The sequence below is a fragment of the Protomyctophum parallelum genome (assembly GCF_964188405.1).
Source record: "Protomyctophum parallelum genome assembly, chromosome: 10".
NCBI lineage: Eukaryota > Metazoa > Chordata > Actinopteri > Myctophiformes > Myctophidae > Protomyctophum > Protomyctophum parallelum.
The window spans coordinates 37568984-37594984 of NC_139704.1; the positions used below are offsets into that span (position 1 = coordinate 37568984).

At 43.6% G+C, this 26001-nt stretch overlaps 1 protein-coding gene across 1 annotated transcript; it reads right to left on the bottom strand.

Annotated features, from left to right (window-relative positions):
• Nucleotides 1–3964: 3964 nt before the first annotated feature.
• Nucleotides 3965–23718, bottom strand: vstm4a (V-set and transmembrane domain containing 4a). The gene is made up of 8 exons (XM_083775634.1): nt 23468–23718; nt 21180–21671; nt 11802–11855; nt 11091–11198; nt 10014–10047; nt 9098–9243; nt 7300–7367; nt 3965–5498 (listed from the first exon to the last, which is right to left on the bottom strand). Exons 1-8 carry the CDS (start codon nt 23514–23516, stop codon nt 5313–5315), a joined length of 1137 nt encoding a protein of 378 aa, XP_083631760.1. The 5' UTR covers nt 23517–23718; the 3' UTR covers nt 3965–5312.
• Nucleotides 23719–26001: the final 2283 nt, after the last annotated feature.

Genomic DNA, 26001 nt, shown 5'->3' on the forward strand with positions numbered 1-26001 from the left:
GAACCTTCTGCACAGCTTCTTGAAGAGCGATGCTGGGGTCATTCAGCCTTTGCCTACAAGGGAGAGCTGTACATATTTGGTGGCAGCAACTGTGTTGATCTGTGGAAATTCAACCCAGACACCTTGAAGTGGAAGAGGGTTGTGCCCAAGGGTAAACGTCTGACAGGTCGGATGTATTGGATGTGCTGTTGCATGGTGGGAGAGCGTGTCATCCTCTATGGAGGAGGCATGCCTGATAACCTGTACATCTTAGACTTAAGTCCTACTCTGAAGATGTTATGCAAGCTAGCAGTTATTCGGTACTGTCTGGAGGAGTCCGGACTCCCACACGACATCAGATGGGAACTGGCAACCATGACTGGAAACGGCAACAGAAAAAGTGACTGACGACGCCAGAGAACAAGTTCCAGAGAAAAGAAACGGACAGTTATATATTATAGATGAGGACTTCAGGATACAGTCTGTAAAGGAGAACTGAGGATGGAAGAGGAAAACGTTGAATAGTTGGAGACCATGTGTTTTTTGTTTGTTTTTTGACCGGCGCTATAGCCCATCAAGTCTGGCTTTTGAAATGATATCATATGGCAGCCAAGACTATGGACTTTTACTGTTTGTTCAGAGTGTGATTCTTTTTAAATGTGGTGTTTATTTTGCCATTGATTTTGTCATGTTTGAGGCCATATTAAAGTGAGCATTGAACCGGCAAACTCCACACCTTCAGTGTTTCCTGCTCTGTGAGTGTCCATGGCTAACCTCACAAACCACTGGACTGATCAGAACTAAAACGTATTGAGCTGCCTGTAGACCCAAGCAAGTACCTCCCAGAATATTTTCATATATTGTGAATGTTTTGTCTATTCATAATCTCAGACCGCCACCCCTCCATATTTGATCAAGACTGGTGTCAAAACATGACGTGCAAGATCCACAGGGAAGTGTGGAAGTGACCTTACAATATGTTCTGAAATTCTGAATCGAGTAAACAGACCTGGTTTTATTGTTATGTTTTATTATCCTTTAAATTGAATTGAGTACAGCCTGGTCCTATGACAGAAGCTCTCTCCCCACGTCTCTTTGTATGTAGCTATGCTCTCTCCCTGCTCCATTTGACAACCGACCTGACTGTTTAATGTACTTCTCCCATGAGCTCAAGTAATAAACGTCTAACTTGTAAGCAGTGACTCTGTTTGCTTCCACAAATACTGATTGATTCAGAATTCCCTGACAGAAGTCATGGCGCTATGAGTCCATTCTTGTTACATTTGTAATATCTTCTATTTTATATGTTCCTTTCTTGTAGGTTTTTACTATGATCCATGTGTATTTTTACGACGTGACCCCTAGGGGTTGAGCCAACTCTAGTCTGCGCCCTAGGAGACAGACACCTAAACCTCTTCCTTTGAAGCTCCCCATGGCAAATGGGCTCTTAACTGCTTAAACCCTATATCGTTGCTGTCATGTGGAAACCTTCTATGTCCAAAACCATTTTAAAAATAGCTACAAGCTCACACAACGCTCAGGGCCTGACATCCCTGTCACAAAGTGCTGTGAGAGGGGCCTGACAGCTCTGTTACATACTCACATATTGACATAGGCCTACTGACAATGATACTGACCATATTATTATCATGATATGATACTGACATATTGACCATGATATCATGGTCATTTGAATGGTTAAGCATTCAAAGGAAGTGTAGAGTATCTTGCACCACAGTCCTCACACGCCTTCAGAGTAGAGCTGTCGAGATATAAAAGAGATATTCTCCCTCCATTCTCTCACCACTCCTCTCTTGAAGGGGGAGGTCTCTCTCTTTAACCTTTGTGTGTGTGGATAATTGTGCTAAGTGGAGTAGCTTAATAGAGTGGAAAATAGCCCTCATAATTTTCCCAGAGAGCGAGCAATGACCTTCTCTAAAGACAACGGCCATCTCCATTCTCTCTAGACCACTGGTTTTATGATATGAAATGTCAAGCAGTTGGGCTGCTCAGAATAATTAAATCAAATAAATTATTGCACCTAGGCAGAACCATCTTGTAGCCTAACCCAATTATAATGCACTGTAAAGCTAATTATTAACCATGATTACAATTAGTCTAATTTGAATAAATGTAGTCATTAGTGTGTTCATCCTAGTCGCTGAGTCTAAGCTGTGAGGGGGGGTTTGGTGTGTGTGTGTGTGTGTGTGTGTGTGTGTGTCTCTCTCAATTCTCGTCTCACGTCGCAAGAAGTAATGTGTAGAGAGCATCATTTTCTTCCTCCGCAACCTCCGTCTTCGTCCCATTTTTCACAAACTGACCTTCACAAAATGGCCGACACCCTTAACCTTCCCTGGGCAGCCGAGCGTGATACAGTACCTGCTGTCTCCAGAATTCACATGCAGTGTTTACGTCTGTGTGGTGTGTTGTCCAGACTTCCAAATGAGAAGCACTACTGCACCTCTTGGTGCCAACTATAGGGAACAGCTCGGTAAAACTAGAAAGATTAACCACCCCGACGTGGTGTCCCTATTTTGAGCCAAAGAAATTATTGTGTTGTTTCAAAGATCTATGTTATCTATGTTTCAAAGATTTCATTTTTATGTTGGAAAAATAGCTCAAATCCACCAGCTTCCAATACTTATACATACAACGATGAATATATGGCTTAGCTAACCACTTAATCCAGGGCTTGTGTGAAAAGAAAAATGTAAATCTAGAAACTCACAACACCTTGCAGCACGAGGCATTGTGAGCTTGATCGTCAGAGAATTGGTGTAGAGGGGGAAAGAGCAGACCTAACATTTCATGTTGACTAAATAGTGAGGGTTTAAAAGGTTTGGAAACATACATTAGCATGAATCTAACATCAATAGAAAAGATTGTGTGTCAAACAAGTATAGCTAGGTAACAATGAAATCTAGGGAAAAAGTGTAATTTTCAATACTATTTTAATACAATAATGTAGTTGGGGGAGTCCCTAGCTGCTCCATCTCTCTCTCTCAGCTAGGGGGTCCTTGACCTGAAAAAGGTCGAACCCCCTGACTTAAACCCTTTTAGGTTGACCAGGGTCTTTTACACCTAACCCACTTTCCCCGCCATGGCAGACGTCACTCTCCCCCTCACTCACTGGCCCAGCAGTCCAGGCGGATGCGTGCACACTCCGATCTGCCCCAGCAGTATGACGTATAGTACTGGGGCTATCAGTGCTGTTCTTCCGCTTTGCTGGCATGGCAAAAAATGGAAGAGGCTCTAAGTCACACAACTTGAAGAATTAATTTGTTTGTGATTCTATTTTGTTTTAGAACATTCTGGTGAGCTGGTGATGTCATGACCGCTCAGCTATATCTACTGTATATGTGGAACTGTGAGGTCAGATGTAGAGATTTTGGCCAGTGAGTCATTATTATGATGTCACACTATGTCAGATATATCCATATGGAATCAGTGAGTTCGGATTGTAAAGGTATTGAACAGCCCTGTCAGCCCATATATGGAGATCTAGGTGATGATCCAGGCGTGTGGCGTTGCAGATATGATTGGTTGTTTCAGTTAAACAATATGGCATCAGACGTAGCAATTACCATCAAGCGTGATGGTTCTCACATTCCAGTATCGTGCATTCGCTGCAAGGCCTTGTCCACAGCCCTGCGCTCCTGGAATATCTTAATCTGACCGGGGTGCATACTTAGACTAGTCATTGATTAGACATGGGTTAAGGTTAGGTTTAGGTGTGCTGCCCCATGGGAGGTTAGGTTTAGGGTGAGGGTTTGAGATAGGTTCTAGTTGTAGGACTAATGACTGGTCTAACCAATGACTAGTCTAAACCAAGTACTGTCTAAACTAAGTACTAAGGCCAGGGAACGCCAGAGGCACTGCCGTCAATATTAAGCCCGTATAAGCCCCATATATGGGGCCCAGGTCTCGTGCCTGGACCCCATAGACCTCGCCCTAAGGGGAGAGGTCGCTTCTCGCCCCCAGGCGTCTTACTGGTTATGCCAAGACCAGAATACTAGGGCATAGTGTTCATGTAGTCAAGTGGTCTAATTTACATATATTAGCTGACACTGGATGTTAGAGCTGTTCATATATTTTTCTATTTGATTTGTTTATTAGTATGGTATTTCTAGGAACATTTCAAAAGCAGAGTGTTGCAGAACAGTCTTATGGTGCAACGTCTTGCGACACAGTTTGGGATGTTTTCTGGCTTTGTAAGGCAACAGTTAACAGTAGCTACATGTACTAAACATTCCTGAACACAACATCTGGCATGCAGACCAAGCATGCCAAAGAGAAGCAACAAACATTCTAACTTTGAGTTTTTTCATAACTTTCATCATCATACTACAGTGTCTCACACATATAGTAGCAGATTTGCTTATGCTAGCTCAAAACGTGACGCGAAGTGACGCGTTTTGAACTTGTCGATCTGCTACTTTTGCTACTTTAAAATTTGAATCCTGAAAAGTAGACAGTTTTAGACATTTGAGGTTTCCAACCGACAGACGCTTTGTCAAAACAAAACAAAACAAAACAAACAAACAAAAAACTGGCAGACGCATGGCCAAGCAGTAACATTTTGAGTATCTGTAGTTTCATATTTATTTTTGTGGAAGGTTGACTTTCACTCTCATCTATATTTCAAAGACAAACTTTTGACTCCACTACATTCTTGGATAACTTGTGAAAATACATCATGAATTAACCGCCACATAGTTGGAAAATAGTTCAAACATGTGCTACAAGCTAGCTCACAACACGTCGTGATTTGCGACATGCTTTGAATTATATTCTATAGTTCTTGGGGTGGGGTTAATTAAAAAGCATTTAAAAAAAGCATGTACTTTCAAATACGTATTTTTAATAAGCTAGTACTCCAGTACAAATCTAAAACTATGAGCAACTTCAACTTGTGGTCAAACAATATTTGACCAGGAGATGTATATATCGTCTGCTCTGTCGGGTGGAAACATCATATGTCCAAAACTGTTAGATTTCAGGATAAAAAAATAAAAATAACACCTTTTGTGTGACGCTGTAGTATGATCAAGTAGGGTGTCAATTTACAAAAAAAACACATAGTTATATAATATGGAGATAATAGGGTTCTGCCCTGACAGCAACTACTGTACATGAATACTTTGAGTACTTGTGACGGGATTTGAGTACCGTACTTTGTCCAACACTGGTACTGTATATTACGTAACAAAAGAAAACACTTAATAATCCCATACGTTTCATAAATAGAGTCTTTGTTGTTGTAATGTGACGGTATGACTCGGATGTCTCGCGGCCCCTCCCCAGGAGGGACGGTTGGACATCCATCCATGCGTCTACAGCTGCCTCTCCTGGAAGAGGATCTGAGCGTACACCGTGTCCGAGCAGGAGGCGGTGGTGGAGGCCCCAGCGGCGGCGTCTGGGCCGGGGGAGGAGGAGGGGTCGGCGGGAGGCTCGCTGAGCCGCGGTCTGACCAGCTCCAGCTCCGCGTATGTCAGACTGTCCTCTGTCGAGACTTTAGGCTGGAGAAGAGGATGGGGAGACATTGGGGACACATGAGAGAGAGAGAGAGAGAGAGAGAGAGAGGGAGACGAATAGAACAGAAAGAGAATAAGAGAGAGATACGAGACAAGAGAGAGACGACGGGGGGAGAGAGAGAGAGAGAGGGAGGGAATACAGCCAGGAGATACGAGAGAGAAACATTTCAGCGTTCAAAAGTATACTGCAGTAGTGAGTTTTTAGCAGTCATAAATGAGTGGTTCTCAGTGTGGGGTCTGAGAACCCCCAGGGGTCCTTGGGGTGGCTCCTGGGTGTCCCACTGTCCCCAGCAAAATGGGGAACTTTTTTATACTTTTATTATTTGAAAATTGCTCATCTACAAGCTCAGATTGCACATCGTGAGCTTGTAGATCTGTTATTTGAAACAACGTGTGAACATTTTTCGCTAATTAACACAAATCATTTCAATCTTCAGTTTTTTGTTTTTGTTTTTTATTTTTATCTTTTTTATTGAGAGCCCATGGCCAAATAATGTAAATGAAAATGTTTGAAAACCACCATAATCATAAATCATAACATTCTAGAATTCTAATGCATCAAGTATTCCTCTCTCTCTCTATACTACAAGTAGATGGGTCCCTATGTCGCCAAGTGGTTTTCATTTGCAGAAAGTATGTGTTTACAGGCCTCGCACGAACTTTTGGAACATTCAGTTTAGAAGAAAAACAGTGTACAATAGAAGCCCTATCCAATATCCTTCAGATCCTCAGAGCTATGTGCTAATCCAATCAATATGGTCCCGTGCAAAGACTTCCACTCTAGCCAATCAGAATCAGCCATGTCAAGTTACGGGCCAATTAAATAGATTGTCACTTGCAAATGTACTAGAAAATAATGAGTAGAAATATTAAGATGTATTTACTCATGCCTATATTTGACGACTGTTACTGTAAATATAGATAAAATAAAGCATGGTGAATAAGTAATTGTGTTTGAGAAACAGAATGATCAGTGTCGGACTCGTAACTGTATGAGGATACAGCAATACACGTCTGTAGACCAGTGGTTTTCAACCAGTTTCATGTCGAGGCCCATTATTTATTCGGCATATGAGCCACGGACCACCATTTGATGACATTTAGCCTCTCACACCCAAAACTTAGAATATTTTGTAATCGTTGGATATGATTGTATCCACATTTCCATGCTGTATTGATGTGGTACGATTAGGAGAGAGAACAGGAAAACATCCCATTTCAAATAAAAAATTCTAACTCTTGAGAGGGTAAAATGAAACCAAATGGACCAACTCTCCATCATTTAGCTGGGGACCACCTGGAACCCCCTCAAGGACCACTGGTGGACCCACTGCTAGACAATCAAGAATGCTTGGGAGTGCTACTGTGAGTCGGAAGTTCCCATTGCATGCAACTCTGTAACCCAATTCAAAACATGACAAAAACGCAAACAAAAAAGATTCAGCAGCTCACCCAGCATCTCACCCAGCAAAAATACAGTGTTAATGTACGTATGAATTTGTGACTCGGAGAGTGTACATATCGTCTTTGTTGGGTGGAAACCTCATATGAAAAAAAGGGGTTTACTTTTCAGGATTCACATAAAATAAATAGCAAGTAGTAGATCTGATACTTTTGATGATTTTGTGTGACGCTATGATCAAGTAGGGCGTTACTTAATTCATGAAAAAAATTAATAGAATATGGAGTTAAGAAGTTTCTGCCCAACAGCAACAATGTGTTCCATTTGCACATACTCCCAGAGTGTTGAAGTATACAGTACTTAATATTATAATAGAAATCTTACAGGAACAGATCTCTTGGACTGGTTCTTTAAGCGCCTGGGCTTCCGCGGTCTTTGTGCGGCACTGGGAACTAGAACACAAGAACAACAAACCAAACGAATAGCAGCCAGGAAGAGAACTATCAGAAAGACCTGGCACTGGGGCTGAAGCCAAGGCATTGGACTTGCCCCTCAGTGGGTTTGAATTAGCATAATCTATTCAATGACCTTTTTTCCACAGTAGGCATTCTGTAACACCTAATAGTCGGGTAAATACAGGTGCTAGCAATGAGACTATAAGATATTGTGTGTGTGTGTGTGTGTGTGTGTGTGTGTGTGTGTGTGCGTGCGTGCCATCAAGATCAAACAAAGTCAGTCAGGGTTCTGCTATTGTGCCCGTTGACTCACTGGAAAGACTCTGCTACACTCAATGGAACGGAAACGTACTGCTTTTAGCTACAGTGACCTTATATGCCAATACATGTGAATAGGGGAAGGGGAATTGACATCGTTGTACATGTGTGCGTGCCAGAAAGTACAAACAAACAAGACTTGGAGGTGTTTCCTGCATGGATTTGGCTCCTTTTCGGGGCTCTGGAACTTGGAAAAACAAATGTTTTACTCTATGACTTCATTTGCAATGAGATTGGTGGTTGTTTTGAAGGGCCTCTGTATTATAATATGTAACCATACAGTAGTTTTGCACTAGCACAGAACAAGATACCTTATCTCTGACTGTATCTCACAAACGCAATGGTGATATTGATGTTGGCGCATATTTGTTTCATGTCAATATGGCTGTGTTGACAAAGGTCTGTAATGCCAAAGCAATAAAATGAACTCTACCTCTGTCATTTTGGCATCAGTATAGGAGCAGTACTTGCATGTTTTACATAAGTAAAGTATCAATACTGCAATGTACGTAGATATACAAGTAGAAGTCCTGAATCCAAAATGTACTCGAGGAAAATTACAACAAAAGTATCAACATTAAAATTTACAAAAGTAATTAACAAAAGTAAAAGTACTCATTGGGCAATATAAAGTTCAATAAAAAAATAAAATAGCCGATTTTAGCTAACATGAGCTAAGCTTGTAGATCTGCTATTTTCAAATGGCCAAAATATATCTACATGGCTGAAGTATGTTTTGTAATAAAGTAACTAGTGTACAGTTTTAACCCACAGATGGATTTCACTCCCTGCCAATCTCCACTCTATCCACATCACAAACCTCACTAGACACTAGACACGGTTTCCAACAATAGTTAAGTATAATGGTTATTTTCCTCTTTTACCTCTGCTGGGAGCACTAGAATCTAAACAATGTAAATGGACTTGGACATACAGAGCAGAATGTAAGGGCATTGCAATTCCCTATTTGACAGGCTAATGGCCGATTTAAGCATCAAAGTCATATTCCCTCTTGGATAATAACAACAAATCCCATGCTGACTGCCAAGGGTTGCTCAATGAAACACTAAAGTCGTATTTTATACTTTTATGTGAAATTTGATGCATTTTTATTTACTTAATTTAATATATCATCTCTGTCAGGTGGAAACCTTGTATGTCCAAAACTGTTTTCTTCAGGATTCAAATTCAAAAACGGCAAAAGTAGCAGATCGACAAGCTCAAACCGTGGTTTCAACCTTGTACATCTGTTACTTTTGAGTGACATTTGTAGTATGATCAAGTAGGGCGCTCATTTACGCCAAAAAAAAGAAGCAAAGTTAGAATATGGAAACAAGAGGTTTCTGCCTGATATAAGTTTCTTTGAAACTTTTCAAATGCCTTGGCATAGTAAGCCAGGTTAAACTAACCTTTAGCCGGTATGTGTGGTGGCAGCGGCTCCTCTGGCAGGTGAAGTAACGTTGGCGCCGATGCCTTTATGTGAGACGTCTGTCTGGTCTCTTTCCTGTGTGCCCGGGGAGACGAGCTGACGGAGCTCGTCACCGTCTCTCCTGAGCTGAAGAGGGCAGAGGAAAGAAACAGCCTTTTATTGACCCTCCTGCAGGCTTTTATTGACTCATTAAGACCTGAGACCAGATTCTACAAATGACCGTTTTCTGACCGTGTTTCTATATCAGTGGTGGTCAAACCTTTTCATCATGTCAAATTATATGTATTTGGCCGCCGACCCCCCCATCTGAAAATGTTTTGCACCAGGGGATCCCCTCTGAGGGACTCAGACTCCGCTCGACAACGTCAATGCCTTGCTGTGTTTGCTGCCGCTGTCCCTGCTGTTGTTTCTTTTTTAAAGATATTCTTTGGGGCTTTTTGATTGGGGGGGGGGGGGGGGACGACGACGACACAGACATGCAGCAAAGGCCGTCTGGATTACCAGCCTATGGGCTGCTGCTGTTTCTTAAATCGCTGCTCACCCTCCACGACTGCAGCTTACACCTGTTGTTTTGGATTTATATACTTTTATAGGTGGGTTTTCGAAAGACCCCTATTGGTTGAGGGTGGCAGGGGGGGGTTGGTGAGCTCCCTCAGTCAGAGTACCCAAAAGCTGATCTATTCGTATAAATGTAGGCCTATTGCTCATTATATATTTAAAAAACCTTTTGATTAAATTCATGGGTTGTCCTAACTGAAGTAAGGGTTTATACTGTGAAATAGCCAATCTAAAAGCTCACAATGTGTCGTACTGCGACACGTTGTGAGCTTGTATGTCGGTTATTAAGTGTGTGACACTGTCATACATGGACATAGCTTTATAAGATGAGGACTTACCTGCTTTCAGGACATTTGACCAGCAGATAACTAGCTGTGGAGAAGACAGACAAGATAAAGATTAGAACTGGACTCATGTTGATCTGAATAGATCCCGTGCACAGTGCACACATCTGGGTGACGGCAGACTGCTGGGCGAACGCTGCCGCTTTGGCATGGGGGGTCAGATCAACATGGAATGCATTCTGTACTGGCCATAAATGGAGCGTGTCTTGAGTGTACAGGGTTTGATGAGGTCAGATCAACATTATGGAATGTCAGAACAGGTCAGCTCCATATATGGAGATCTAAGGGTGGCAGCAGGGGCAATGTCTTGAGTGTACTGTACATGGTTTGATGAGGGCCCAGATAGGTCCGGGCCTTCATTTTAGGGCCTAGAACTCTAGTTTTCGCCGACTGCCAGGCGTGGCTGCACAATTAACTTTGGCGTCGGCCCATCTAGAGTTTGAATGGACAGGTATCAGTCAAAAGGGACACATCGAAGAGGAAGGACGGGTGGGGAAGGATCATCATATGGAATGTCAGAATAAGTCAGCTCCATATATGCAGATTTAGGTGATGATCCAGTCTTCTCCATGTATGGCTATCCAGGGTTTGATTAGGTCAGTGTCATGATCTTCATATATGGAGCGTGTCACAATGTGTACAATTTTGAGGTATTTTTACTTTAATGGAGTATTTACAGTTTCCACTACAACTCGGATTCAAATATTGTACTTTTTACTCCACTACAATCATTTGAAAACTTAGTTACAAGTTACTTTGTAGATTTTGATTATTACAAAACATTAGTCACTTCAACCCTATAAACATTCCGTCCATTTGAAAATAGCTGAAAAAATAAGCTCACAATGTGTCGTATTGTGAGCTTGTAGAACTGCTATTAAAAAAAAAATGGAATTTAAGATTTCTACTTTTGGTACCAATAACTTTTGAATTCCATACTTTTACCTATAACAATTTCATTGCGTTTTCCACCACTAATGACGTGACCTCGATTTTCCAGGTTGGAAATCTGCTGACTTTTCTGTTGAGCGGCGCTGTCAGATCTTTCCATGTGACGGGACAGTCTCTCACCTTTGAGCCTGTGTCTGTTATGAAGGTACTGGCCCGTCAGAACCAGGGTGAACAGGAAGATGGACAGGAGGCCGAGGGAGCAGATGAGCACAGCACACAGATACACGTCTACAAGAGAGACACGCACACAACGGGTTAGGTGAGGGTTATCATGTCGTTCAGTGGTTCTCAACCTGTGGGTCCAGACCCCCAGGGGGGTCCCCACATGATTATTATTTAAAAAATAATAATAATAATAACGGTAAAGTGACATTGTTTTTAATACCTAAAAAAAATGAAATGAAAAAAGAGCATTACTGCATCAAAAGCCATCAACAAAGAATTGTCAAACATTTGTCAAATTATATAGAGGCAAACATTTAAAAAAAAATAGCTGATCTACAAGCATGCTTAATATGTACAGTATCTGCATATTGTCATACTGTATGTCATACTGTCATACATTCTGTCATACTAAATGTAATGCCTCAACTGCATTCCAAGTGGTTGTTACTGGGTGATATGATTATTTTGTGGCGTCACGTGACGTCCTGAAAAGATGGCGAACCACTGACGTAGAAAGAATATGGAGATAAGAGGTTTTGGCTCCAACAGCAACGATACAGTATATATAGTCAGTACTAGTCACCTTATTGTAATAAAGCGTATCACCTTATCCACCAATGAAAATGTAGCTGAAGGAGAGCTACCGCAGAAGGAATATGACAGTACCTGCAAATAAGCGCCACACTCCTTCACTGCTGCTGTCCTCCAGGGTAAAGTGCACTGGAAGGACAAGTATTCAAAAGGTCAGCACAGTAATACATACAGTAATACATACAGTACAGCACTAGAGCTGTCAGTCACCATCATGAAGCTTTGGTTGACAATTCATTGTCACACACAAAACTGTTGCTTTACAGTATTTCAAGTTCAAAAGTAGCAGATCGACAAGCTCCGCGTTTCGAGCTTATCGATCTGCTGCTCTTGATGCTTTTGTGTGACGCTGTAGTGTGATCAAGTATGGCGTTTTATTAAGAAAAAATAACACCTGTGTGAACTGAGTGGTGCAACTCCCCTCTCTCTCTCCCCCCCCCCCCCCCTCCTCTCTCTCTCTCTCTCTCTCATTAGCAGGCAACAGTGCAGCACGTGCAGCACTATCTCTCTCTCTGTTTCTGGTCCAACAGCACCCCTACTGGTACTAATAGTCATATACTGGTGCTCATTAACGACGCATGAACCTACAGGACATTGCTGTTCCTTGGAGTGGTTGCACCACTCAAAAACACAAAAGGTTAGAATAATGGAGATGGGAGTTTTCTTTTAGCAATTTAGCAAAAATATCTGCGATTAGCTTCAATATTTAATACATCATAATTGTGAACCCTGTAATGCACCATGGCTCATGGTTCGAGGACACAGATTGGAACCGCAGGCTGTGCGTATCTTTGTACATGACGGTTGTCTGAGGGCAGTGACCTAAACACAGCAGTCTGAGGCCAGTGAGCTAACACAGCAGAAACCCTCAGCGGTTTCCCCAAATATCCATTCCAAACCACTGACATGCAGAGTTAGAGGAAAGACTACTGCAACACACACAAACACACACATACACACACACACACACACACGACATATCTCGAGTCCTGGACAGCGTGAGGGTGATTCCCCCGTTGCTCTACGACGTTTGCAAGTTGTATTTTGTTGGTCAGTTCATACTTGTTCTATACGACATTTGAATGTGAATGGAATGAATCAGAACGCCACGGCGTATAATGAAGAGGGACCATTATGGAGCACTGTGTGTACGCGTCAATAGCAGTGAGATGAACAGAGCCTCTCATGCATATTTATAACATGACCCAAAATGTGTGGGTCATGTCTCAACCTGGCATCCATATTTTGGAAATGTACATTTCCCCAAATAAATGTCATCCTGAACTGTTATTTTTCAGGATTCAAATTTAAAAGTAGCAGATTGATGAGCTTCGAGCTTGTGGATCTTTGACTTTTCATACTTTTGTGTGATGCTGTAGTTTGATACAGCAGGAAGAAAAGTCTTCTCTTGTGTGTGGGTCCCATCCCTGGCACGAAATGGGATCAAATGGGCATCCACGGCACAAATACGAAGGTATGAAATTGACTGATGTGAGGAACACGCCTCACTTACTGATACCGTGAGAAGACAACAGTGATGGAAGCTATCGGACCATATGTGTGACCTTGAACCATCAGATCAAACGGTCTGTTTGATGTTCACGTTGGCTCTGAACCCTGTGCTAGGTTGTAATACTTGCTGTCGGATGGAAACCTTGTATGGAAAACTTTACTTTTGGGGCAAAGAAATAAAAAAGAGACCTGTGTTCCAATGGATCCAATGTAGTTATTTAGTCACGATCGCTTTTCATTGGTTAAATATTTATAAAACCCCAACCGCAAGTCAAACTTAACCACTTTTCAAAACTAAAAAATCCCAGACCTACAGTACCTTACAAGCCTGTGTGTCAATCAGCTTGTACTTGTAGACCTGCTATTTTCAGTACTATTGCGCGACACTCTCTCTCGACAGTAGTACACCACTAAAAAAAACCATTATGGAGATACAAGGATTCTGTCCAACAGCGATGATATACTGTATTCTACAGATGTCCTGTCAGACAGGCAGACAGCAGGTACAGATGTGCCTGTGCTGCCAAGTTCTTAGCAAACAGAGCAGGATATCAACTAGCAACTTTCACAGTTTTTGAATTTAAATCCTGAGAAGTACGTAACAGTTTTGGACATATGAGGTTTCCACCCGGCAGACACTAAGACCACTTATACTCGGAGACCCATGAAACTGAAAAGAACAAGCGAATGAAATCTCTTGTGTATATGTACAGCAATGATGTGCTCTTGTCCTTTTTCAAGAATGAATTATTAGGCACATTGGTCTTTTAACCCCGGCTGCAGCTGTCTTTATTTTAGACAACATAACCCCTCTGTGGAAAAAGAAAAAAACACATAAACCTGGCAGGAAGACATAAAAGTGACTCTGAAGCAGTGGTCTCTAAGGGGGCCAGCTCCATCCTTTTTGCTCTTATGAGATCTGATGTAAGAGACAGGCTTACGTCAGATCTTTAAAGAGGGCTGTGTGTGTTGCGCTCCACAGCCCGCTTTTAGAAACACGCCGCTAAGCAGCCTGCACTTTGCTCCGGAGTGAAGGTGGTCAGATGTTGGTCATCTGAGAAGGGCGGACTGCCTCCTCCCCCCCCCCCCCCTCCTCTCTCCCTACGATGTCTAGTGGGGGAAGGCAACTACACAAGTACTTTTACTTGTGTACTTCATCATAAGACCCTTGAGAGATGCATCCTCTCATATCGACTAGGTCCTCAAAGTGTAGTACATTGTCTTCAAAGTGTAGTACATAGTCCTCAAAGTGTAGTACAGTGTCTCCAAAGTGTAGTACAGTGTCTTCAAAGTGTAGTACATAGTCCTCAAAGTGCAGTACATTGTCTTCAAAGTGTAGTACATAGTCCTCAAAGTGCAGTACATTGTCTTCAAAGTGTAGTACATAGTCCTCAAAGTGCAGTACATTGTCTTCAAAGTGCAGTACATTGTCTTCAAAGTGTAGTACGTACAGTGTCTCCAAAGTGTAGTACATTGTCTCCAAAGTGTAGTACAGTGTCTCCAAAGTGTAATAGAGTGTCTTCAAAGTGTAGTACATTGTTTTCAAAGTGTAGTACATTGTCTCCAAAGTGTAGTACAGTGTCTCCAAAGTGTAGTACAGTGTCTTCAAAGTGTAGTACAGTGTCTCCAAAGTGTAGTACAGTGTCTTCAAAGTGTAGTACATTGTTTTCAAAGTGTAGTGCATTGTCTTCAAAGTGTAGTAATCTTTCGATACTTAAACCCCACTGCATCTCTGAGGCAAATATCGTACTTTTTAATTCACTACAATTATTTGTCATCTTTAGTCACTAGCTACTTTGCTCATTTAGATTATGAGAAGAAATGCATTAACCAATTATTTTATACCATGTCTACTCGAATCTACAAGCTCAGAATCGTTGCAAGCTTGTAGATCAGGACTTTTACTTTGAACAGAGGACGTTTTACGTTGTGGTATTGCTACTTTTACTTGTTTTATTAGAAAATAAAACAATGTCTTTGAGACGAGGGAGTGGGTGAGGGGAGGGCGGAGTGTCTCCACTCTCTCTGCGATGATGTCCGCTGAGAGAGAGAGAGAGAGAGTGGGCCTTCTCATCTCTGATGGCCCTCGCTGAGAGAGTGGGCCTTCTCATCTCTGATGGCCCTCGCTGAGAGAGTGGGCCTTCTCAGCGGGCCTTCAGCCTTTGTTGTGGGGTTCCCACAGACAGAGGGGATCCAGGCGGATTTACATTTCTAACTTTGTTCCCCCCTCATTGTTTGCCCTCGTCTGCTCGGCTCTGGTGTTTGTGTTCCTGTGGTCCACGCATGTCGGAGATGCCTGAGGTTGTGTGGCTTTTTGTAAAGCGGGACGTTGCCCTGTATGCAGGGCAGGGCGTTGTCATATAGCTTTTGACTTGAGCCCGTTTGGCTCTGTGGAAATACATCCAGTCAAATAAAGATGCACTGCAATGGACATTTTACCATTTAAACCAGAAACCTTAGGCACGCGTGCCAACATTGGCATAGGGGAGAGGGTGATTTGGCATAGGGGAGAGGGTGATTTGGCATAGGGGAGAGGGTGATTTGGCATAGGGGAGAGGGTGATTTGGCATAGGGAAGAGGGTGATTTGGCATAGGGGAGAGGGTGATTTGGCATAGGGGAGAGGGTGATTTGGCATAGGGGAGAGGGTGATTTGGCATAGGGGAGAGGGTGATTTGGCATAGGGGAGAGGGTGATTTGGCATAGGGGAGAGGGTGATTTGGCATAGGGGAGAGGGTGATTTGGCATAGGGGAGAGGGGAGAAAGGATTTTCTTTTAAAATTACATGTAGAAACATGTAGTCAATTCAATTAAGTCCCCTCACATCTGTATGCAAATTGCATCCTGCACATAATTCTGCATACACTCAAACTATGAACTCTGACTGGGGAGAGTCTGGGAGATATGTGGGTTATTGATCATTACAATGTCCTGCGAAAGAACATATTTCAATGTGGTGTCATCATTTTATTTAACGTTGATATGGCAGACTGACTATCAAGAAATAAAAAACGATGTCATTCTGTTTTTTTTGTAATTATATATCCTACTTGATCATAACCCTAACCCAATAACCCAAACTACAGCCAGTGATTTATGTAAATAGGTTTTCAATGTAATGGGTCCCAGGACCCAGGGGTGGTAGATGAGTCCCAGGGACATTTTATGAGTCCGACGACGTTAGAGTACAGTACTGAGTACAGTACAGTATTGCATCCCAGGACCCCCGGATGGTGACTTGATTGCGGCCTTTCTCAATTTAGTGAGTCTAAGGATGCAGGATGCGGGCTATTTGCATCACTGTACAACATCACACAAAATAATCAAAGGTAGCAGATCCACAAGCCCAAAACGCATGGATTCGTTTTGAGCTTGTAGATCTGCTACTTTTGTGGGTTTTAATCCTACAGTTTTCACACCCGAAAGAGACGATATGCTCTGATTATGATATAGGAGACAGTTTGACATTCATACTGTGACGGCAGTGGCCTTTTTGGAGCCGCAACAGTTGACACCCAGAGAAAAGGAGGAACTTCTAGTACTTATTCACAGGAAAAAAGAAAACATTTGTCCTGGCATTCGCCGTGCATTTCCTAGGAATCCCCTCACTGAACAGCAACACAGGCGTGGCGTGCACACGGCGCACACAATCTCGCACGCTTACAGTACGTTTTTGCAACGTCTTACAATGGAAACACTGGTTGAAACAACAGAAGTGGTTTAGCAGACGGGACCAAAATGCTGACAGAAACATGCAGCACGGGGCACAGTGTCCCCCCCCCCCCCTCCCCTACCGCCCCGTTTTCCCAACCTGGTCCGTTTTCTGCTGCGAGCAGAGGGTCTGTCTGCGTCTGAGACTGACCCCAATCCTCTGGCATTTCCATCTCAAAACAATGAGCTCACACAGCCAAACCGCACTCCACAATATCAGCCTGTGTGCGAGAGCAGCGAAGAAGAAGGTGCACTGGTGCTGAGCTGGCTCTGTTCAGAAACTCTGAACTGCATGACATCAGCATGGTAGCTTTGCTTTTATGCGACCCTCAGGATAAAAGATTTACTTGACAATTAAATTGCACTGGAACTTGTTTAGTTTATTCCCCCACCTGATTTCAGCAGGAACCACCAACAGCAGCACAACAACGCAACCGTACTCTGGTGGATAGGACATTTATGGCAAATACTTAGTAATATAATTTTCCCCTCAAACATTTCTTTTTACGTTTCTGCTATAGGCCTAGTCTTCTGTAAAATGTGGTTGGTGAGGTTGGTTGACATGTTTTTGGAGTAGACCGTAAATGTCTCAAAGGCTGCCACCACATTCTGCTTTAACCGTGTTCAGTTAGTTTTTTAGCTGTAATTGTGTGTGTGTGTGTGTGTGGGGTGTGTGTGGGCCTGCTTCTGCTTTTGATATCCTCGCTGATCAATCCTTTTTTTATGGCTGTTGGGGAATAGATTAGTTTTATCCCTACTTTTGGTCAGACTTAATTAAACAGTAAGGCCAAGTGTGGACAAGGATGGACACATGCACACCGCGCAGACAAACAGTCCGGTGAGACGTAGGAGGACCGTAGGCAGGAGGCAAACCATAGGCCTAGAGAGACCTCAGTGCCCCAAGAACACACAAGGCAGAGGGAGCCTCCTGTTGGTTCTGGCATGAGAGAAAGGACAATGGGCAGATCTGCTGGGGGGTGCCCTGGGCGCGGCAGTCGCTGGGGTGTGGTCAGCAGTGGTTTGCTGCACCTGGCCGGCAGGTCACTACGTTATAGCTGGTGCTGGTTGTGCCTCAGTGATGGCTGCGCCCGGGGCGCTCCTCCGCTGATTTTGTCTACAGCTGGAGGCCTGGAGGAGAGGGGCAGTGACTTGGCCAATCACTGGGGAGTGTAGTGGTTTGAGGGTTGAAACCAAGGGGCCAGCTAGGCACTCCAATGTTGAAGCGCTGGGCCCTAGTGGTAAGAGGAAGGACTGCAGGCGGACCCGTGGATTCATGACGAGGAAACCCCGTGCAGCTGACCTTTAACATTGAGCGCTCGGTTGCACTTCCGCATTTGACCTCCACATTTTGGAGGTCAAATGCGGAAGTGCGCCCAAAAAGGCGGAAATAGCGGCTTCAAAACGCCACTGAGCAACTTCCAATGACATGAATAGCGGAGGGGCGGAGCTTCACGCCAGTTCAGTCTCTATCCTTTTAATACTCTATGGTTGAAACACTCTAAGAAGGTTGGAGGCCACCTGATGATTTCTCTTCCAGGCCAAGGCTTCGTCCATTAGAAATGGATTATAATCGCATCTTTGATGTACAAACTGAATACATTAATTAAACACATGCCTTTCTTTTTGGGAAATGTTGGATGTGTTTAATATTTACGTTTAAATGTACAGTATGTTAATCACATTCCCTCCCGTTACTATAGATGGCGATCTTGAACTGAATGCACGAAAAAGGCAGAGAAGAAGTGATCCGGAAGTGATCCGGCCGCATGAACCGGAAGTGATAATCGGCCATTTTCGAGCAAGGGTTCTCGCGGCCGTAATATAGCAATAGAAACATATATGCTAACCGGGAGGTCGAATTAATGTTTTATTAAGCTCCTAACATTGTCTTTTACCTCATTCTGAGCCCTAAAGCCACTGCACTGGCTTCCGGTTGTTTTTTGGATTGAATTTAAAATTATTTTACTTTACTTAGATGTACAGTCTACTACACTGTACTACTACTACATACAATATTTTATATAGGGCTTAAGTGGTTATTAACCATTTCAACCTGGCATTCAGATTTTGGGAATGTCATTTTAGGTGAAAGATTTCAAATTATTTTAAAAAGAAGCAATCAAAATGGTTCCAATCTTTTTCAAAAATAGCAGATCTACAAGCTCACAAAGAACAGCAATACGATGCGTTGTGAGCTAGTCGGTACATGTATTTGTGCTATTCATATTACAACAAAGTATATAGGGCTTAAGTGGTTAAATAAATCAAAACAAATGATGCCATCCATCACCAGACAAAAGCCTACAAACAGAAAGAGGTATGTGACTCCTGGATGTTGGGAGTGTTTACAGGAAACAGCTGGGTGGGTGACCCCGTGACCCCAGTCTCCAACACTCAACTATCAGCTGTGTAACCAATGACAAGCCATTCTCAAGGACATTTTCCCACCCCAATCGCTGTGATTGACACCAAAGATATTTAATTACAAAAGATACGCCATCCCCATTGGAGCCACTGCAGGCGAAATGGTACACGCATCCTATACAAAAGGAGACCTCGTTCGCCAACATGTATGTGGGGGCGTGGCACGTACCTGCTCCCCCAGAGACTCAGTTGGGCACTGTCAGCGCGCCTGCCTTGTTCTCGCATCTCACGTGATTTAAAAAAGCCCTGCATTTGTTGTGAAACCTTGCAAATTATGCAGGATGTAGCATGACTGTGAACCAAAACAAGTGCTCCCCAAAAACAATTCCTTGGGAATTGCGTACACACAACCCACGCTAAACACACATGACCTTGACATTACATGGTGAAAGTCAGCGTGAAAGAAGAAGCCCAGCTGCACCTTTACACTCAAAGGAACACAATGGAAATACGCTCAATGTTTAATATATGTTCATGTATATGCATTTTTGTCAAAAACATGACATTTCGTTGTGAAACATGTGTTTAAATCTGTATTGTTGACAGCCTGTGTGCAGAATTCAACAAGGAAGCTTGTTCCTGATTTGCTGCTGAGCGGGACCAAGCGTCCATGTTAAAGGGTAAGACCACTTTTTTTTAGAGGTTTGGGTTTTTTTCTTAACTTATTATGGGCAAACTATTACATTCCATGAGTTATTTCGCTCCGTTGTGTTGTTTATTAGCAATTTAAGAAATACAAAAATAGGGTCCATTGACTTCCATTGTAGCGGGGAAACAGCTCTCAAAGTCACTCTTTTAGCACATAAACGAACGCAACAAAAGCTGATTCTGACAGTTTATGGAAAACTCTTTATCAGGAAAACTCATGCGGTTTTATTTTTAATAAAAATGTCAACTTTGTCTTGTTTTGACTAATTTGTGTAGAAAGAAGATCCGGTAGGTATGCCTACGCCGACCGAATCTCTGCTGTTCGTGTCTGATCTGATTGGACCAAAACTGTACACCACTTCCTTATTGGAAAACGACGGGGATGTAAACAAATGGATTTGATCTCGTCCCCTTGTCACTAAAAACATACACAATGGACGTGTTTGAGGGAGACACTTTATAAGACACTTTAGAAGAAGTGTGTAAAGTGTCTGTGTCTGGGATTGCTCATACGCAAAGGTGCATCTCAAACAGCGTGGAGACACAAGATGGCCCGCGAGAGTTGGGGATGCCGTAGTACTGCTGCAGTCTATCTCCGACTAAAATAGTAACTTTATAAATCTATCTTAAAAGACGAAAGTAGGCCCAGGCCGTAGCGTAACGGTCTGGGCACCGGACTGGTGATCCAGTCGCGGTGTGCCGCGGGTTCGACTCCCGGACCCGACACGGCCTTTACCGCATGTCATCCCCCCATCTCTCTCCCGTTTCCTGTCAGCCTACTTTCTATCCCTTAAAAAATCAATAAAGGCGTAAGCCGCAAAAAAATATCTTTAAAAAAAAAAAAAGACGAAAGTAATAATTTATCATAAACTGTCAGAATCAGCTTTTGTTGCGTTGGTTTATGTGCTAAAAGAGAGCTGTTTCCCCGAAAAAACTCATGGAATGGAATAGTTTACCCAAAATAAGGTAAGAAAACAACCCAAACCTCTAAAAAAAAGTGGTCTTACCCTTTAAATGTGAATTACGGATGATAAAACCTAATTCATATTTCGCCACATGTCCCGCGCCAAAAATAGCCGGCCTACAATCTCCCTACGCGACAGCAGTGACGTGAGGTCACCGACGGGGCCTACATAGCAGAAACCCAGGCCCTGGTTTACCTGTGAGCTGCATGGCGCCGGTACCGTTGGACGCCGCCTTCCAGGCGTTGCGATGTCGGCGGATCTCCTGGACCCTGCAGGTGTACCAGCCCTCGTCCCGCAGGGTGACGTTGGCGATCACCAGCCGATACACCTCGCCCTCGCTGTCCTCGTACAGGCGGAACTTGGGCTGCGGGAAGTGGCGCGTGTAGTTCCCGTAAAACTTCATCTTCTTCATCCCCATCTTGACGATGAGCCCCATCTTGACGATGAGGATCTCCGAGGGGCGGAGGGACGGAGGCGCCGCCGAGGGGCGAGGAGGAGGAGAGGGAGGGGAAGGAGGAGGCGGCGAGAGCGTGGGAGCAGACGGAGGAGTGAAGAACCAGCGGAGGACCAGAAAGCTGCTGCTCCTCTTCCTCTGCGACACCAGGCATGTCAGCGTGAAGTTGTCGCTCGCCGGTACCGACGCGAGGGGGCCGGGGGTGACCGTCACGTTCAGGGCATCGCAGATCTCTGTTTCACGAAAGTATACACACATGCATCATGTACTGTACAAACTGCGTTAACAAATGGACCCTTTTAAGTTAAATTTAAGTTAAATTCATAGGACTTCACGGTGTACACAAGATTGACGAGAAGAACACATACAACTAAATCATCGGGGGGACAGAGACCCTGCCTGTGCATGCGAGGGGTTGACCTTTGACCCTTTAGGATAGTTTAGGTTAATCATATCTTCAGGGCAGCCCACCGTCCAAGTTTCATGAAAATCTGCTTCTCAAAAGTTATCTGGCTAACAAACAAAAAACAAACAACCACATGAATACCATACTCAAACACACAAACAGACAGACAGGACCAATTACAATACCATGCCACCCACTGCTGTGGGCAGGGGAATAAAGAAAAAAACATTTGCTGTGTTCAGCATGATAAAATTGTATAGGCTATAGTACTGTATACTATATTCAGTGCTTTGGGCCTTTAAAAAGAAAATGCCTAATGTGCAAGACATTCTTTCAAATCATAGCCTTTAGAGTTTAGACAGTCATTCTTATTCACTTTTTGGAGCTCACATTCTAATGAAATGCACATCTAGCTCTATCTACACTGTAGTAGGGCTGTTTTTCCTGAAATCACCAGCTTGGAATGTATCCTGTAATCACCAGAAAGTATAAGATTGCGTTTGGTCCAATGTTTCCAATCAGTAATAATAATACAGTAACCCTAGTGTATTCACTTTTACTTGCAAGGGGGGGGAAGACAGCTGTTTGGAGGTACTAGTGTGTTTAATCTGTTTTCGTGCCAGCTGGGTCAGGGCTCCTCTCCTGCGGAGACAGCAAGTCTGGGAGCAATATGGCTGAAAGAGGCTCTACAGGTGGGACACATTTATCTCCAGCACCGTAGCCCCTGAAACAGTGAAACAGACTATAGGAGAAAAAACATGACAAGATAACAGGGACCATCTGGGATCCCCCCCCCCCAGATCCCCCCCCCCCCCAGCCATGCAGCACAGCACCGCCTTCTTGGCTCTTGTTTGTGTTGATTGGTTGAGTTCCCCTCTGGGTTATTGTCCCACGCAATTTTGTGTGACATGTAATATACCCGGCAGAACGACCTGTGTGGCGGTGTCCCCTGTATGAATCGGTAAACGGTATACCACGGGTGTCTTATTTCTACGCTTCTCAACGCCTGGTCCGGGGTCCACCGAGGGGTCAAAATGGACCCTCCTTGCGAGTCTCTAAATCTGAGCATGAATAGAACTTTTTTTTGGGGGATCCCAATCTACCCTGTAAAATTCTCAGTGTTTATTTAACTCTGAGAACGTAGCAAATGGAACCAAATGGACCCTTGCGGGTCCATTTGGTTCCATTGGTACACTCTTAGAGTTACAGACCCCGTAAGGGTCCATGTGGACCTCCTGGTGGACCCCGGACCCGACATTGAGAACCAGTGGTCTATCATCTGCAGGAGCAGGTCTTGTGCAGGTACGTCTGAGGAGAGCATACAGTACAATGATGTAAACCTAAATGTACTTACAGTACACAAACCATCTGCGTTCTTCCGTAGGCTACTACAAGAAGATTTAACAGCCTGGAGTGTACACTGTGTCCGACAAACTGATGACTGAGCTTTAGTTGCACTACACAGAATGATCCTTGGAAAGTTGGAAAAAGTCCAAAGTGATGGATGAAGTTATCATTTTGCATTCTTTTACTTCTTTTAGCTTCATTTATTTTTTTGCACGCTCCTTCCTTTTGAGCTCATCCCTGCTTCTTGCATTGTTATAATAAACAAGGTGGACTTACCGGTGTACAGAGCTTTAGTCAGGACTAGGATCACTATAGAGAAATACATTGTCTTCAGTCAGCGAATCCATAAACCCAGACAACTACACAACAACAGCACTTACACGAGCAGCTACATCCAAACAGCACACAGCAACACACACACACAGACAGCCACCACCATTAACTCGGCTGCTCTCTTTCTTCTCTTTCTGTGTAATACGAAACAGTAAATGCTCTGTTCCCACTTAGAAAACTCCCACTGCACTCTCCCACTACTCACTCTCTCCCTCTCTCTCTCTCTCTCTCTCCCCTCTCTCTCTCTCTCTCTCTCTCTCTCTCTCCTGCAAAACGTAGGAAATGTCATTTCCTGTGTTTCATGTGAAGAGTGTTGGACGTCAGCCCGGGACTCTGTGTCTAAACCGGTCAAGTTGCAGAAGGGTTTTTGTGGGTGGGTGTGCGTGTCCCTGTGTCACATTGTGTATCTTTGTCTGCACGGCTGCCACACAGACAGGAATGAGCACAACACAGCACGTCATTGTGAAGACAAGAGCATGCATGCACACACACACACACACACACACACACACACACACGCACGTGTGACATACACACAGAGAGAGAGAGAGAGAAAGGGGTCCCTCAGCAAACTGATTATGCAGGTCTGTCTGATAATGCATCTCTCATTGATGTCTTAATTATTGCGTTTCAGAAAGAAGCAGATGTAGCCTACAAGCTCAAGAAAATGGTAAGCCCTCCAAACTCACATGGGCTACAAATTGGGCCTCATTTGGCCATTAGTTTTAAATGAATGAGGCTTCAAATGAATGTGGATATTAATCAGAGGCTGAGGTGAGCACAACCCTGTGTGTGTGTGTGTGTGTGTGTGTGTGTGTGTGTGTGTGTGTGTGTGTGTGTGTGTGTGTGTGTGTGTGTGTGTGTGTGTGTGTGTGTGTGTGTGTGAGAAAGTGGGGATCACCAGGGGTCCTGGGGGAGGGGGTCCCAAGCAAAATGTGTCTGTTAAAAAATGGCAGATATGGTACTAGAAGCTTCATTGCTTGTCACAAAGTGTCTTGAGCTTATATGTACAGTAGGCCTACAAGTGTTATTTTTTTATATCTTCCAAAATTCGTGAAAGTAGTCCTTATATCCTATTGGAAAAAATGGGGAAAAAAATCAAATCATCTCTTCTAGGGGGTCCGTGGTAAAAAAAAACATTTTCAGAGGGGCGTCCACGGCCAATACATGTCAATGTGGGGGCCCTTATTGTTGACATGAAAGCGTTTCAGAACCAGGACAGTGCAGGACTGGACTGCTCCACAGTCCACATGATACAGTATAGCCTATGCATGCGTTTCGACCTCACCCTGCTGCTGCTGTCTGGCGCTCGGACAGAGCGGCATGGGCTTGTCTCTCTCTCTGGCTGTGGTTGTCAGAGCGTCCCGGCGGAATGAAGCCTGCTGCTTTATTGGGCAGCAGAAACTGCTGAGGCAGGGCTTCTTTCTGCAGGCGCTCAGCGCTCTGCCAAAAGCCAAATGAAATTACACAACACATTTAACCCTTCACGCCTTATGTATACACGTAGGATTCTCTCTTGGGGGAAAAGTGAGCTTACGACATACCCGTTACGTACCTAACCGCACCGCAGTGATTTCATCTTTTTTTTGTTCAGCCCAGTAAATTAATTCAGGGTTATTGTTTGTTAATGTTTACACTTACACGCAGTCTGCACGATAGATGCCTTTTAAGCTTCAGATGCAAGCATCCTCGTGGTTTGGTGTATTCTTGGTGTCAAGAAAGGGCAATATTAAGTACACGTGTTGTTGCTCTTTCGTGTGAAGTTTCGTGAGAATTGCCTTTGTTTTTCTTGACATAATGTTTTGTCAACTAGTCTTCAGCCAAGCAAGCGAGTGCTTCGCTCGCCTCTGCCCCGCAGTGGTCAAAGCATGTCACTGCCACTCGGGATAAACTGTCAATCTACTGTACAATAAATTCCTGCAATGACACTGGTGATACCGGACTACCGCTACCTGTGTACCAATGAACGACAGGCAATTAAGCAGCGTTTATACAAATACCAGCACTTAAACTGATTGAGTTTTAGTTTTGTAATAAAGTATATTTAAATAATTTGTTCAGTGTCACAACAGCTCTTTAGTAAACAGAAAATACATTTTCAACTTGGGATGCCATTTCATCCTATATCCTCATACAGGATACTGGATAAACTACTGGATGTGATGAAACAGAAAAATGAGCAGACAGAATTGGAAATGGAACACTAGAAAACTAGAAAATGTGCCCGCACAGCACAGGTCTCCAGCAGGAGGATAGGAGAGTGTGTGATATTTGGCAAAATGTTTAGGAGTAAACATGTTTGTTTGGGGTTTTATGTGTGTGTGTGTGTGTGTGTGTGTGTGTGTGTGTGTGTGTGTGTGTGTGTGTGTGTGTGTGTGTGTGTGTGTGTGTGTGTGTGTGTGTGTGTGTGTGTGTGTGTGTGTGTGTGTGTGTGTGTGTGTGTGTGTGTGTGTGTGTGTGTGTGTGTGTGGTCAATT